The sequence below is a fragment of the Schistocerca americana genome, unplaced genomic scaffold, assembly GCF_021461395.2.
Source record: "Schistocerca americana isolate TAMUIC-IGC-003095 unplaced genomic scaffold, iqSchAmer2.1 HiC_scaffold_14, whole genome shotgun sequence".
NCBI classification, from domain to species: Eukaryota; Metazoa; Arthropoda; class Insecta; order Orthoptera; family Acrididae; genus Schistocerca; species Schistocerca americana.
The window spans coordinates 7,459,214-7,476,658 of record NW_025725481.1 but is presented as its reverse complement, the minus strand read 5'-3'; the positions used below and the strand labels follow the sequence as shown (position 1 = coordinate 7,476,658).

Below are 17,445 nucleotides of genomic sequence, written 5' to 3'. Positions count from 1 at the left end.
CTGTGGAGGATGCATGGGGAAATTACATGATGCAGTGTCCACAGTTGCATTTCTCCTCCATTACATGAAGGAAGAACAATCTGTGGACAAAGTTCATTGCTGTAGCCCAGGATTCAGACAAGAAATAAACACGTTTTGTCCAACAGAAATTAAATGTCATATTGTTTCTTATTCTACATACAGCATGAGGAAACACATGTACTCCATCAAATAAATGCAGCATACAGACCAATTTCTACATATAAACACCATTTAGAAACTACAAATTATCCTACTGCCCTGTTTTCTTATTTGGTCATGAGAGACTTTCCAATTTGTAATTTGCCTATGTGTGTGTGTGTGTGTGTGTGTGTGTGTGTGTGTGTGTGTGTGTGTGTGTGTGTGTGTGTGTGTGTGTGTGTGAGAGAGAGAGAGAGAGAGAGAGAGAGAGAGAGAGAGAGAGAGAGAGAGAGAGAGAGAGAGAGAGAGAGAGAGAGAGAGAGAGAGATGTATTTTGCACATTTTTGGCCGAGGCTGATGGGTGGCAATACAGTGGGAGAGAGATGAATTTGACATAACAAAAAATAGCCCTAAAAAGGGGCACTCTTGGCTTATTCATTTCATGTATGTAGGCAGAGAGCAAGTAAAGAGAATGTAATACTCAAAATATTAAATTAAAATAAATTTATTTCAGGTACAAGGATAATGCCAACTAGAACTAGCTCAAATTTCCTTCTCTCATCTATGATATTTTTCCGTCACCAAGAGATTTTGTGCTGGCTCTCACTGGCAGAACACTGCACAGAAGAACAAGGAAAGAAAGTAAAATGTTCTGAGTCCATAACATTTTATCCAGAATGCCCCATTATTTCTGACTTCAGTCATGCACCCTGGCACTGAATCTGTGAGGCATTGGACCCATTTGTCAGAAGAAACAACCCCACCGAGGCTTCAAAAAAAGCAGTCCAAAAGAGCATCAGCTATAAATGGTGTGTTTCACAGCCAGTTCTCTGTGTGTTCGTGCTACTTACACACACATAATTTCCATTGTGTTCAAGTGAGCAGTCTCTCACAGCCAGTCCATTACATTAATGTCTATCTTGGACAGCTGCAGTTGAATGAGCAGACCTATACACAAGTGAATATTCCTCCTGTAGCATGAATTCCCCTCCACAATATAGCATTCACACTAAATGCAGCACCACCTTCTTCAAAATGTGGGCATACAGCCTGCTGCTGAGGAAGCATTCGACGCCCGCGGCGGGGAAACCGACGCCCGCGGCGGGGAAACCGACGCCCGCGGCGGGGAAACCGACGCCCGCGGCGGGGAAACCGACGCCCGCGGCGGGGAAACCGACGCCCGCGGCGGGGAAACCGACGCCCGCGGCGGGGAAACCGACGCCCGCGGCGGGGAAACCGACGCCCGCGGCGGGGAAACCGACGCCCGCGGCGGGGAAACCGACGCCCGCGGCGGGGAAACCGACGCCCGCGGCGGGGAAACCGACGCCCGCGGCGGGGAAACCGACGCCCGCGGCGGGGAAACCGACGCCCGCGGCGGGGAAACCGACGCCCGCGGCGGGGAAACCGACGCCCGCGGCGGGGAAACCGACGCCCGCGGCGGGGAAACCGACGCCCGCGGCGGGGAAACCGACGCCCGCGGCGGGGAAACCGACGCCCGCGGCGGGGAAACCGACGCCCGCGGCGGGGAAACCGACGCCCGCGGCGGGGAAACCGACGCCCGCGGCGGGGAAACCGACGCCCGCGGCGGGGAAACCGACGCCCGCGGCGGGGAAACCGACGCCCGCGGCGGGGAAACCGACGCCCGCGGCGGGGAAACCGACGCCCGCGGCGGGGAAACCGACGCCCGCGGCGGGGAAACCGACGCCCGCGGCGGGGAAACCGACGCCCGCGGCGGGGAAACCGACGCCCGCGGCGGGGAAACCGACGCCCGCGGCGGGGAAACCGACGCCCGCGGCGGGGAAACCGACGCCCGCGGCGGGGAAACCGACGCCCGCGGCGGGGAAACCGACCCCCGCGGCGGGGAAACCGACGCCCGCGGCGGGGAAACCGACCCCCGCGGCGGGGAAACCGACCCCCGCGGCGGGGAAACCGACCCCCGCGGCGGGGAAACCGACCCCCGCGGCGGGGAAACCGACCCCCGCGGCGGGGAAACCGACCCCCGCGGCGGGGAAACCGACCCCCGCGGCGGGGAAACCGACCCCCGCGGCGGGGAAACCGACCCCCGCGGCGGGGAAACCGACCCCCGCGGCGGGGGAAACCGACCCCCGCGGCGGGGAAACCGACCCCCGCGGCGGGGAAACCGACCCCCGCGGCGGGGAAACCGACCCCCGCGGCGGGGAAACCGACCCCCGCGGCGGGGAAACCGACCCCCGCGGCGGGGAAACCGACCCCCGCGGCGGGGAAACCGACCCCCGCGGCGGGGAAACCGACCCCCGCGGCGGGGAAACCGACCCCCGCGGCGGGGAAACCGACCCCCGCGGCGGGGAAACCGACCCCCGCGGCGGGGAAACCGACGCCCGCGGCGGGGAAACCGACGCCCGCGGCGGGGAAACCGACGCCCGCGGCGGGGAAACCGACGCCCGCGGCGGGGAAACCGACGCCCGCGGCGGGGAAACCGACGCCCGCGGCGGGGAAACCGACGCCCGCGGCGGGGAAACCGACGCCCGCGGCGGGGAAACCGACGCCCGCGGCGGGGAGACCGACGCCCGCGGCGGGGAGACCGACGCCCGCGGCGGGGAGACCGACGCCCGCGGCGGGGAGACCGACGCCCGCGGCGGGGAGACCGACGCCCGCGGCGGGGAGACCGACGCCCGCGGCGGGGAGACCGACGCCCGCGGCGGGGAGACCGACGCCCGCGGCGGGGAGACCGACGCCCGCGGCGGGGAGACCGACGCCCGCGGCGGGGAGACCGACGCCCGCGGCGGGGAGACCGACGCCCGCGGCGGGGAGACCGACGCCCGCGGCGGGGAGACCGACGCCCGCGGCGGGGAGACCGACGCCCGCGGCGGGGAGACCGACGCCCGCGGCGGGGAGACCGACGCCCGCGGCGGGGAGACCGACGCCCGCGGCGGGGAGACCGACGCCCGCGGCGGGGAGACCGACGCCCGCGGCGGGGAGACCGACGCCCGCGGCGGGGAGACCGACGCCCGCGGCGGGGAGACCGACGCCCGCGGCGGGGAGACCGACGCCCGCGGCGGGGAGACCGACGCCCGCGGCGGGGAGACCGACGCCCGCGGCGGGGAGACCGACGCCCGCGGCGGGGAGACCGACGCCCGCGGCGGGGAGACCGACGCCCGCGGCGGGGAGACCGACGCCCGCGGCGGGGAGACCGACGCCCGCGGCGGGGAGACCGACAATCGGCTAGTACTACCTGTTGTCACCACTTATTTGCCATTATGTCTGGACCCTCGCGGCTGCTAAACTACTGTTTGGTCTTGGTAAGACAACTTATCTGTGAAAAAATACATTTTTTCACATTGCATTCAGATGTAGCTCTGTGGCTGCCAGCCAGTGTAACATTTCCTCACTGAGTTCCTGAGTTTTATAGTGGATCATTGTGCATGCAGTACAGCTTTCCTTGGCCCTCAACTAACTGCATCATTGGAACTGGGAAGTTGGTCACTCACTGCAACTGCTTCGTATCTAGGGGAGGGATTAGTTGGCTCTTACAGGCAAGCTATGTGTTATCCTGCTGTGTGCTCAGTATCTTGAGCCAGGCATTCTGCTGATAGTGCCTCCTTCAACAAAATTCTTTAAAATTCTGTTTACAGTAGGGGTAGACTTCTGACATTCCAAAGATTCATCAATCACACAGGTTGATATTTTATCCAAAGTTCCCAATACTCAGGCAACTTCCATTCCCATAGTCACCCTTGGGGTGAATTTGTATAGCTTTAAAAATGCACGTTACCAACCCTTAACATTTGTCATGTCAACACAGGATACATAGAAATTCACAACTCTGCCAGATATGTGACAAGAATGGATGGAAAGCCAAATCATCTGCATACTGCAGACGTTTGCTTAACCTTGCACAGCTTACACTGAGGACAGGCCACATATTTGAACAAAATGTCCTTAAACATTTTTGCCATTTATCAGCATGACAAGAGAGAAATCAGCATTGGACTAATATGCCATTTCTGATGACTAACACCTCTGACAATACCCCAGTTACAGTCATCCACTCACAAGCAGCACCACAGGAATATCACAGTCAAGCAAACATTAATGTTTTGAGTTGGAGCCAGGGCATGGGTAACGACAACCAAAGGTGTATTCATTTATTTCTTATGTCTGTTACTTGTAATTAGGGTCTCAGTGATGTTCTAAGGCCTTCCATGACATCTTCCACTGATCTGTGCCCACAACTATTGTTGCTATGAGGGTCTAACGCAAGACTGCAACTCACCTCGCCATCATCTTCCTTATCTTCCCCTTCTCCCTGTTCCCGTTTTCAAGCACGATATGCAGTACACTAGGACCCCCATACAAGACAAACATTGTGTGATGAAAACCTGAATAGTATTGTAAACCCCGTGAAGAAATTTGATGTCTTTTTGCTGTAGAAATGTTTGTGGAAGCGCACTTCACAATGTTGATATTGTGCTGGACTATACACAAGCACTGTAATGGAAAGTGAAGTTATAGTTTGGCACATGTGACAGATGAGATCTGATGGAATATGATCAAATGTTTTGTTGCAACACTTGGCTTACCTAGGCCTGCAACTGGATGATACTGTGAATCATTAGTTTTACTGTTTCTATTCTTTGCCATGAGGTCTGGTTTGTGTTCAAATAGCTATATCAAACTTGGCACCCATTCTACATCTACATCAGTAAAGGCACATAAGTGAGTACTTAAGATGCCAGCATCCGAGTTCAAATGCATCTGGAAGCTTAATTGTTGGCATTCTTTTTTCTGGTAGTTCATAATAGATCTAATAGATTATAGTTAATTTTCTCTGACAAGTAGCTGACCTAGTAATGTTGATAACTAATTTGATAATGCTGCCTGCCCATTCATTAGAGCTTTAATGGCTGTATGTAGGTGCAAAAGTACATCATTATTTGTTCACACTTTGTCAAAGTACTCTGGGAAATTTTAACCACTGCTTTAAACATTTAAGGATGGTAAGTATTAAGTGTGGTTGTAGTAGTGTGTAATATTTCTTATCATGAACTGCTAAAGGTATCATGTTTCATTCTGTCTTTTAAGAAGAGCTCTTCAAATGTTGCTTTTGTTGTTGGTTATTTTCTCTATCATAAAACATTATAACTTTCATGACTTTAGCTACAGGTAGTTTAATAAATGTATCTGAAACAGAGTGAAGCCCATACACAACAAGAGCAGCTATTTCATTACTCAGACACACAATTCCATTATTTGCATCAATGTCAAAAAAATCTCTCTCTTTCTAGTGAATTTGCAAAAACAATTAAAAAATGGAAATGTGTAGCTTTGAACTCTGCACCTTCAAGTTACCGTGCAATGCTTCTATCATTTCACCATGGAGAATGGATTTGGGAAAAGCAGGTAATTTTGAGGTCTTAACCTTCATTCTAAAACATGCAGAGATATATTTTCAAGCTGCAAAATGGAGAATATGAGTGGCAGTGGAAAACAAAAAACTTGTTGGTAAAACTGGTCTTCCATTCTTAGTTGCTTGAATGGTAGACAGTGAGCACTTAGAATCTGAATGCCAATAAATATACTAAGGCTAACAGTGTGCTTATGTCAGTGATTTGAACCTTCTGAGAGTCAGGTCCATAACCTATGCAGTTAAGTAAGCGATCACTAGCATGAATACTGAGTTAGTATCAGACACCTCACATTTACCACACCAATGACACTCATCTCACCGAGATCAATCCCTGGTGTGGTTTTTACGGCACTATTGCCAAATGGTCTGATCTTTCCAGGCTATTGTCTAATATGGCACAATTGTTTGTTTGCTGATGAGTGTACACTGACCCCTACCTCAGTACCTCAATGCCCCGGGCCATCGCAATTCTTCAGAAATGAATTTAACAATACCATGGAAGGCACACAGGCACGACAAAAAAAAAAAAAAAAAAAAAAAAAGCTGTAAGAAAGTGAGCTCTCAGTGAACAAGGCCTCTGTTATATATAGATAACATACACTCACATACTCACGCAAATGCAACTCTCACACACGTGATCACACTCTCTGGCAGCTGAAGCCAGGCTGCGAGCAGTTGCACATGATTAAACAGGCAATCACGTGGGGGTAAGGAGGAGGCTGGGACAAGGTGTGGGAGGGTAACAGGGTAGAGGTGAGCAACAGTAGATTGCTGGAGATGACCTGCAGGAGACAGGACATAATAAGGTTAAAGGCAATAGCAAAGAGGGTCACACTCAAAACAGTACCCTGAGGCACACCAACTTCCTGGTAAAGGTGTCTGACAAGGCAGTACCAACATTCCTTGAAAAATCAATACTTTAAAAATACCTGAAGGACATGGGGCATGTGGCCTCAGAAGTGCCACATGTAGAGAGATCAAGAATACCCATCCTTCAGAAGGTGTTTCAGGCTTTCTGCAAATTTAAAAACACTGGCAGTGTCTGATATATCCACAGAAAACCATTCACGACACACGTTGACAAAGTGATGAGATGGTCAGCTGCAGGACGACCTGATCAAAATCTGCACAGTACAGTGGTCAGTGAATTGCCACACTCTAGTAACTAAACCAGCCAGGCATGAATTACATGTTTCATCAGTTTGCAAACACAGCTTGTGGGAGAAATGGGGCAGTAACTAGAAGGAAGGTATTTTTCCGTACTGGGCTTGGGTATGGGTATGGGAATGACAGTGTCTTTATGCTGGCATCTGGCAAACGGCGCCCTCTGCCCAGATGCAGTTGTACATAAGAAAGAGCAAGTGCTTGCCCACAAAAGAAAGGTTTAGGAACATCTGAATGCAAACATCGTCCAGCACTGTGTTGGAGGATCGATAGGAAGTGAGAGCAAGTTCTCGCCCCCTCATACTAAAGGCAGCTTGTAGCACTCGCTAATCTGCCAAAATAGAGTACTACCCAAGCCTCCTCCACTTGTTTCTGGTGGAGGAAGGCAGAATGATAGTGGGTGGAGCTTGAAATCTCCGCAGAATAGCAGCCCAATGGATCTTGGTCCTGCAGGGCCCATACAACAGATGAGGTAGTGGAACTGTTAGAAGAAGTAGTTAAGGAAATCTAGCTAGATTTTTGCTATCCTGAAGGGTGCAACGACACTGTGCATGCAACTGTTCATAATGAATGCAGTTTGCCATCATAGAATGATGGTTAAAAACATGGAGAACACATCTCTGCATGTGAGTTGAGTCACAACACAGCTCAGTCAATCAAGGCACTGGGACATGGCACAGTAAAGATGAAGGGCGAGAATGGAATATTGTGTGGTGGTAATGATGGCATTTGTAGGATACTCTACCTGGACATCACAACTGGAGAAATTATGTTACTCAAAGGGTGCCAGGGAACAGTAAATCTCGAGTCATCCCTAGAAAGTTGCCATTTGGGTGTGCATATATGTGGTGTAGGAGTCAGAAAATGGATAGCAAATGGTAAATGGTTGCTCGAGTACGTACTAGAGACAGTGATGAGATGATGGGCAAATTGGGCAGTGCAGGAGATTTCCAGATATGGGTAGGAGTGCATGTAGTTAAAAGGAAGATGGGTACTCCCACGATAAGGCAAATGAGGTTAAGGTGACTGAGAAGTTCAGCCTAGAGGGCACCTCTCTGTCAGGTTCTGGGAGATTTCCAAAGGGAATGGTGTGTATTACAGTCAACGAGCAGCAGAAAGGGGTGAGGGAGTCGGCCAGTAAGCTGGATGAAGAGTGTCCATGACACGGAATGACTGAGGGATGTAAACAGTACATATGGAAAAGTTCAGGAGAGGAATGTAAAACGCGGACAGGAATAGCTTCAAGCTGGGTAGTCAGGGAGAAAGGTTGACTTTGAACGTCCTTCCATATGAGCAGCATGACTCCCCTCTCTCCTCCTACGATATGGAATGCCATCTTTGGAGAGAGGGAGTCAAAGCAGACTGGGAAGAAATACAAAAGCTCAAATCAGTCAGGAGGATGCAATTTTGTTTCCTGCAGGCAGAGAACTAGCAGAGGCTGCGATTCCAAGAGCAGCCGCAAGTCATCTTTTTGGATTGAAGGCCACTAATATTCCATTGGAATAATGTCATGATTAGGAAAGAGGAGGAGGAAAGAGATGGAGAGGTGGCACCTCAGCGGCCATTCCTGTGTTACATTCTTGACTGCATTTACATAAACTTATGGCTCCTCTTTTTTGGTTTCTTAAACATTTTATTTTATCTGACACATTCCTGACCTTTATGATTTGTGCCACATATTGGTCCTAAACAACAAGATGTATGAAAAAGAAACCACTTACTGGATAAAGGACTGTTTGCCATGGTCATGGGAGCTGGCAAGTAAGTCAATGCAAGATCTGAAAGATCACAAGAATGATCATTCAATTCTGTTTAATATACCAGAGACCTATATTAATGTTACTGAAAGCAAATCCCTAACGACAAAAGTAACTAAACAGTTACTTTGAAATCACACTGCACAATTTGTGATGCACGTGCTTAAGTACACTAAGGTAGTTTTATTGAATTACTAATCAACACGTGTCAAACATAACAAACACTATGACAAGTATACCTCTCAAAGTAGTTTACTTGGTAGTTATTTCACAAGCAGGAAAATATTTTCAGGAAGAGTTTAGGAAGTTGGGTAGGCCATGAATGTATGAAGGAGAATGAGTCTGATATCATTCTAGAAAGGTACTTTGAAATGTGTTTGCAATTGCGAGTACCTGTCATTTGTGTTTGTGATATTTGCTCAAAAATGGAGAAATCTCAGTTCCCAACTGCAATCAGTAAGCATTTTAGACAACAGTAAGTGGTAAGTGTCGATTTTAAGGAATATTTATTGTCATGTTTAATGAGTATCAACTATGGTGTAACACATCGCTTTGGTAAAGGTGTACATCTCACAATGTCTATAGTACCGATGAACAATGGTCACCACCACAAAGTGATTATTTTTTTTTTTTTAATTCAAATGATGGCTATAAACTTTTATACCCTTCTCTGTTGTGCATAATGTGGTGTCACTGCCAGACACGACACTTGCTAGGTGGTAGCCTTTAAATCGGCCGCGGTCCGGTAGTATACGTCGGACCCACGTGTCGCCAGTATCAGTGATTGCAGACCGAGCGCCACCACACGGCAGGTCTAGAGAGACTTCCTAGCACTCGCCCCAGCTGTACAACCGTCTTTGTAGTGATGGTTCACTGACAAAATACGCTCTCATTTGCCAAGACGATAGTTTAGCATAGCCTTCAGCTACCTCATTTGCTACGACCTAGCAAGGGGCCCATATCAGTTACTATTGATATTGTGAATCATGTACCATCAAGACAGACGTTCATCATTAATGGATTAAAGTTAAGTATTCCACCAGCTAAGTCAGTTTTTCTAAATTCTAATTTCTTTGTCCTGTTCCAGACCTCACGTCAACCTGCGTGAGTTAAAACGCATGCATTTTGGCCTCCTCTAGTAACACCTGCCAACCACAACACACAAAATCTAGTGGAGATTGATGCAGCATATCTGCAGGGTGGGATAATGATAATTAGTTTATCGTTCTTCACAGTTCATGATGATTTCAGTGTTTTATTCTATCATGATGATGATGATACCTGGTTAGGGGGCACTCAATGGCGTGGTTATCAGCATCCACACGAATCCCCAAATTTTACATGGTCCAGCCATGCCACTTTCACAAATGATGATGGCAACACAAACAACCAGTCCATGGGTTTATTCCTTGCTGTCACATTCTTGTTCAGCAATGTGCCTTCCCCCTAGAACTCTCAGCATCATGACAACTGCCATTACATCAGGAGAACGAAGATGAAGTCGAGCTGTCAGTAAGATTCTGTACACTAACCAATGACACATGACTTGACATAAATAATTAAAGAGAGTTACTTGTTTTAAATTAAGAGCCAGTATATGAGTGGTCTTTGAGATATTTTTTGGTTCATTTAGCAAGTAATTTAGACTTGAGATAGCATTTCAGTTAACAGTGCTAAAGAAGTTGCAAAGTTTGTGATGTCAGGAAACAGACTGCCATGGGAGATGCAATGAGACTGAAATGGAGATGAATAGGATATTAATAAAGGAGTTTATTTGATTAAGCAAGTTGGTAGTGTGCAGAGTAGCTCAGAATAGGAGGAAGTATTTTAACGGTTCAAAGCCCTGAGCTGATGAAATATGTCCTCACCCTGGGAGGAGGACAGGAAGCAGTGTGGGGTTCATTACATGCCACAGACCCAAACCTTATATGCTACTGGTGAAAATCACACTTGCTCTGCCAGTCTCATACGTGCATCCACTACTTTCACTCACCTGAGCGATGGGACGCGTGCCTTCCTCCTCAGCAGGGCCTGATTGACAAAAAAAGAATTTGAGTGTTAATATAAAAAATACTTTATCTGCACAAGTAAAACAAACTAGTGACAAACAAAGTGTGTTTCAACATGACCTGATAAAGAACAGAATCAATTGTTTCTATCTTTTAGAAAAAGTACGGATCAGTGTATAATTGAGCATCTAATCTACTCAATTATAAACAACCATCAATATTATCGAGTTCCAGAAAGCGAGAACTTTATTCCGGTTGCACGCTTGCTATCTGAAGACTGGCAGGGACAAATAAATGTTTATTGTCATCATTTCACATAATTATTGATCAAATTTTAAAATCTGCTTAATAAAACATACAATCTTATGTTACACAGTTAACACAGTGTCACGTTTAACATTTAGGAACTGCGTGTAAGCTTGTTTATGCACCTTCACTAATTGCATTCATGTACCGACATTATATTCATCCAGTATTTGGCAATGAGAGCACTTAGTGTTTTGCAGAAAACTTCACCAATTATTTTAAATTATCATGAATTTCTCTCACAGATACCCCACAGAAAGTAATAGCAAAAATGTTTATCACTTACCACATTTTTGCTGTTTGTGCAGTAATAATGCCACATCAAACACATTCAATGTAACACTCCTTTCTTTACTTACAGATGGGTACAAGTAGTGAGAAGAATGAGTGGCAGGTGAGGCAGATTATTTCTCAGGTGGATATTTTGTAGAGGTGAGACAGAAAGAAAATCTGATGCGTATGGGAACAGGATGGATTAGGAGACATAATAGGAATGAGGTGGAAGTGGGTTGTGTAGCATCTGGCTGGTGCTTTACAATCCTGCCTTATGCCACACAACAGAGGTATGTCAGTTGCTGGCATCTTAACAGGCTTGAAACTGAAACTTACCCTCAGTGCAGCGGATCTTGCCAATGACAGACACTGCACGGTTTCCACCCTGGAGCCATGCGACACTGGACAACTTAACAGTATTTCTCCGCTACATAGCCTTTGTAGGGGAATGTACAGTGGCTCACCAGCCAACCCAAGTTCCAGACTCGACATCAACTATCTACTTTGGAATGCATGACTATATTAATAAGAATGCGGCCCACAATATTGGCATTGCCAGTGCTACCTACAGCAGTGTTTGTCAGTTGTTACAGACAGAGTGCTCAACTGGAAGCTTCAAGAATAGTTTTCATATTAGTGGCAATCTTTTCATGCATCAGGGCATTCTCTGACTTGCCTTCATCAGAAAGTTGTTTCATTTGCTTCATGTTGGCATGTACCATCTGTGCCACAATGAAACACTCTTCCTCTTGTCCACTCAGGAACATCTCTCTTCTAGTGCTTTTATAACACCTTTTTTGTCTCTGGAAGCTTTTTACCAGTGTCTTGTGATCCATTAGGTAGCCTTCATCTCTGTGTTCAAGTGCTTCTGCATAGTGTTTGAATGGTTTTGCTCCGTGTTCAAATGCCTTCTGCCACTTCTTTCTTTCATCCTGGTATCTTTCTGCCTGCACCATTCCACATCATCATCCCTCCTTACTGATGTCTTGGCCCAATTTCTGCATTTTTCTTCCAGGTGTGTGCCTCATGGTTGACACTGCCATCTCCTCCATGGGGATGACAGTTCATACTTTTGGCTGCTGTTACAGTCAAGACTTTTCCTTTGAGCACAGCAACATTGGAATCTAGGACATCATCAGTGCAGCTTGCAGTGCTCAGCTTAGCTCATATTAGTGACAACCTTACAGCATATCAGGAGTATTTTTATGCTGCTTGCGCTAGGAAGCTGTTTCACTTGCCCAACACTATCATGTGCCTTCTGTGTTGCAATGATGTTCTAATGTTCATGGCTACGTGAGCACATCTCTCTCCATGTGCATGGATCATCCACATTAGGTGGGACATATAACCACGAGTGTGGGTGGCAGATGGGGCAAGGCAGCTCCCTGCTGGACTCCCTGTAGAGAGGTGAGGCAGAAAGATGAACAGATTGGTCTGGGATCAAACTGTAGTGAAAGTCTTGATGGGAAATATTTTATGAACAAAGGTACTGGCACCAGAGACAAATCTAGTGAACAGGAAGTGATACTGTATTATCAGCCATTCTCTCCAAAAGCATTGACACATTCATCCCACATGCTTCAGTTGTTTTCACTCTACTATACACACCCAGCACCTTCATTTCAGAGGTGATCAGCTTTCATATGTTGTAAAGTAGATCATAGAAACCTTATTTCTGCTGACTGCATTCTTCATAACCACCCTCCCCGTAATTTAAAAGACAGCTCCATAAATAATTGTAAACAATTAATTCCAAGAAACTATTGAGACATTCAAGACAAAATAAGGAAAAGAAAACAAATGTCTCCAGTACACTATCTCATGAGAAAGAAGAAAAACAGTACATCAAAAGAACAGTATCTGTACATTTGTGGTGTTAGATTTCCAACTACAGTCACGATTTTTATATGATTTTCATTAATAAAGACATGCATTAATTTTAGTTACAAGACACAGACATCAGTTTTCTTCAAGAATGAGTTATCAGTGAAAATATATGTCAAATAGTATATACCTAGCAAATAATGTAACAAAGATAAATAATATCTACACTGTCTTTGCCATCCACAATCAAGCCAAAGATAGGAAGCTCCTTCTACAAAACATACTGTACTCACTTCTGTACCAACAAAGAAAAAAAACACATTCTAGCATCACCTGTCAGCTTCTGGGTTCTAATTGTACATAAACTGAACAACAGATCACAGTACACAATGAAATGGGACATTCCTATGGTTATGCAGATTCTGAAACAAACATTTTGGCAGGACCTTTATGTCTGATTGACCACAGAAAGGTTAAGGGAGCCCCTGAAAATGTTAGTATCAAATAACTTATGGTACTGCTGAATGCATCAGCTATGACTATTTATAAACTAGATTCACACCCCAATATTTCCATTTAAGTTACTACCCTAATAGGTTGTACAAAAAGGTTCAGTTTTGAAATACAAATCATCCTAAGTTTCTTCTACTCACATCATTCATTCATTGGAGTCCCACTGTTTGATTAAGCCTCTTCCCTGGCTTCTCCTTGTATTCTGGTCTCAAGCTACAGGCATTGCAGCTTGTAGTCCATGTAGCCTGATATCCACTCAATGCCTCTCACCAGACTGTTCCCCCCACTCACCTCCCTAGGATAGGAGCATGTAATTGTCTTATCCTATCTGTCACTCACTCCATCACTACATTTGTCACTCATCTCCACTACCTCCCCACTATGTCTCCTACTCCTGCCTGTTCCCTGTCCATTTTTCTGTTTCCTTTTCCCTCCCTGTAATTCTCAGCACACATATTTCCACAGCTATATAGGTAAACTTTGTATTTCTGTAAGTCAGTAAATACTCGCCCCAAATCAAAGTCCTCAATATTCAAAAACATAAATATAATAAAATATATTGTGATTTCTGGATTCTAATTCAATTGTGTATGGTGGACTGACTAAGGGGTTGCAGAAATCACATAGATAAGAACTATAAACCCACTATCCAATCAAAATACCTGGGCACCCTTATGTAATGGGCAACTGAGTATTTTAATTCAATGAGAGGTGGAGCTACTATTATAGGAAGTGAAATGATAATTAAATGGACACCCTAGCTGCAAACAGGCGGTGATGTACTTCATTGGGGAAATGTTGAAAATGTGTGGCCCGACCGGGACTCGAACCCGGGATCTCCTGCTTACATGGCAGACGCTCCATCCATTTAATCATCATTTCATTTCTAGCAAAGCTGCATGGTTATCCATGGCAATTGTTCTTTCGGCAACAGATACTGCCGTCATATATATTATAGGAAGTGGCAGGTAATACTGTTTTGTAAGCAGAATTCATCAGTCAGGGATCTGAGTACACTGAACATGGACTTTTCTTTGCATTACACCTGAATAATTAACACAGGGATGCATTTCAGCCCTTCCAAACTTGCCCAAGTCAGCTGTCCGCGATGTGACAGTTAAGTGAAAATGTGAAGGAACAACCAATGCTACATGAAGTCCAGGCACACACAGTATGCTGATGGACAAGTGCTTCTATAATTGTGGTAGGAAATAGTAAAAACCAGCTTGCAGTTAGCTACTGCAGTCACTCTTCAGTTTTGAAGTGCAGCTAGGAGCCCACTAAGGAAATGGCTGTGTACAGGGAGTTAGAAAAACTGGTTACAGTGGCTGAGCAGCTTCTTGAAACAACATTTCTGTTCAACATAAAGTCACACTGACTATAGCATAAAAACCCATGACTGCTGTTGAGTGGATGAGTGGAAATGAGATTTGGAGTGACAAACAGTGCTATACTCCGTGGGTATCTGACGGAAGAATTTGAATAGAGTGACTACTCAGTGAACATTATCCGCCATTAACTCTACTGCCAACAATGCAGTGCAGAGCAGGCAGTGTAACAATATGCAATTTCTCCTCTTTAACTTGTTCTCCCCTTATTGTACTTCAGGATATGATAAATGCAGAAGGGTAAGTACATATTTGACAGTATTGTGTACTATACACAGCAGAGGAACAGTTCACAGACAACGACCGATTTGATCAGCTCAACACTTGTACCTCTCATGGATCAGCATTGTTAGGCAAAGGCTTATAACCAGTGGCATTCCTGAAGAAGGCTTGCCTGCCGATGTTCCAGCCTGAAAGCAATGGATCGTCTTAGGGATTAGTCATAAATGGCATTTTCACTCCATACCCTGCGTCCAATATTTCTACCTTGTCTGGTATCAGCTATCAAGGAAGAATGGGCTGGCATCCACCCACAGAGATTTCGAAATGTCAAAGTGTCCCCAGAAGAGTTCAAGTCCTCATAAAGGAGAACACAAAATCTTAATGTCCACTAATAGGTGTCCAGATACATTTGATTCTCTAGTGTACAGAGCAGGAATGTAAGCCTGCCACAGTGGGCTCTTACTCTTACTCACCAGGTGACTTCACTGCACCTGCAGTACTGGGTCCAGCCTCTGGTGACCGTAGCTGCTGCTGTTCTGCACTGCCTACTATTGTACACACAGAGAGTAAAACGTCTTTTAAGTACTTTATGTACTGCTTTAGTTAAGGCTGCAATTACGTGTAAATTTACTCTTACTCACCAGGTGACTTCACTGCACGTATGTCACCAGCCCCAGTACTGGTTCCAGGCTCGGGTGTCCGCAGCCGCTGTGGTTCTGCACTGGATACTATTGTACACACAGAGAGGAAAACATCTTTCAAGCACTTTATGTTCACTTTAGGGACATGCTCTTAAATTATGGCTGCAATTGAGGGTAAATTTGCGTATTTTATCATGGACAATCATGTACTGAGGCTATAACCAATCTCAGAAGCCATAGTTACAAAAAGAAATCCACATTCATGGCATATAGGAAAAAAAATTTTAAAAAATGTTTGACTGTGTTCACTGGGCACCATGTTCACAGACTGTGCTTGTACGTACCACTCCAGAGGAGAGATGCACATATCAATGACTTCTTATCAATGAATGCCATTTTGAAAGAAGTTTTGTGTACACATTATGAAAAGAGCAATAGAAAACAACATGTCAAACATAAATGTACAGATGTTGTTCATTAGTGTTATTTCTATTTTGTGTGTGGTGACTTACATCAGGGGACAATATGCACCTTCAGCACTGTACAGCTATCGCAGCAGCTTTGGGTGCCAAACTACATGTCTTAAAATAAGTATTCTGTGGGGTCACCACACTGTCCTGTAAAGCAATAGGCTGCCGAAGGAGTTATTTCAACAACTGATGTATGTTGTGAGACACAGAAGAGGAACCTTCAAAATTATTGTGAGTGTCTCTTTTATACTGAATGAAGGTGATCTTTTAGTGTAGTTCACGAGTGTGATGATAAAGGGAATAAATAATTTGTTAAGTCAAATGCGACATAGTAAGTTATTTATTTAAATGTGATGCGTCAAAGGCATCAATTTTGAATTTTAAAGTAATTATAACAGAGTTTGAGAAGAAGTATAGAAGGTAAGGTACAGAATATAATACATCATTGTATTAAATAATTACACCACATGACACCTGACTGCAGTGTTAGGGGACAAACGACATGAAAGGGAAGCTGTGTTGACAGAGGAGTGAGACAAGTGTCAGAGTCCTGCGCAACTGAGTAAGCGAGCACAAAATGTGAGATCAGGAGACCACAGCCTAACTTGATAGGCTGCCCACACCACCTGTCATAGACATGCACAGAAGTTGTGACTGAGCCTTATACAATGTACAGATATAGTTTAAGTCCTTTTGGTCACACATATTATAAACTTCCCAGTCAGTACTATAGGCAAAATGTCACAAGGTGGTGGTGTATGCATTTATCTAAATCCCAAGCTTAAATTTAAGTTAAGATGTGAGGCTAAACCATTAATCATAGAAAATAAAGTAATTGTTGCAGCAATTTGCAGATCACCATCTGGAGATACTGAAGTCTCTCTTAAGAATTTGGAAGAAATGCTAGACATTTTTCTCAAATGAGAACTCTGCCATAATTCTTTGTGGTGACTTTAATATTAATCTATTGGTCCAGAGTTCAGTAAAATACAAGTTTTTAGACACACTAAAAGCTTCAACTTGTTTCCCCACGTATCAGCTCCCACTAGAACAACAGATTCCAGTGAAAGCCTAATAAATAACATCTTCTCAAATATGGTCACACATGAAGTTGCAGTTACAAATGTGAATATAGGATTATCAGATCATAATGCACTAACCTTTAATCTCACTGCAACTCCCAAGGAGGGGAAAATAAAAAGGAGTACAAACGATTTTTCTCTACTGAAAATTGTAATCAGTTCAAAAATAATGTTAAAAATGCAGTTTGGCCAGAGGTCTTGGCACAAACAAACACAAAAGATGCTTACAATACATTTGCTTCCACTTTTAT

At 45.6% G+C, this 17,445-nt stretch overlaps 1 protein-coding gene across 1 annotated transcript in view; it reads left to right on the top strand.

Moving 5' to 3' along the window:
- Nucleotides 1–1,194: 1,194 nt before the first annotated feature.
- LOC124567771 (nascent polypeptide-associated complex subunit alpha, muscle-specific form-like) overlaps nt 1,195–17,445 on the top strand; it is a 50,160-nt gene continuing 33,909 nt past the window's right edge. The window contains exon 1 of the mRNA XM_047131040.1: nt 1,195–3,359. Coding sequence (XP_046986996.1) covers nt 1,195–3,359 — 2,165 coding nt within the window. The remainder of the gene's footprint in view (nt 3,360–17,445) is intronic.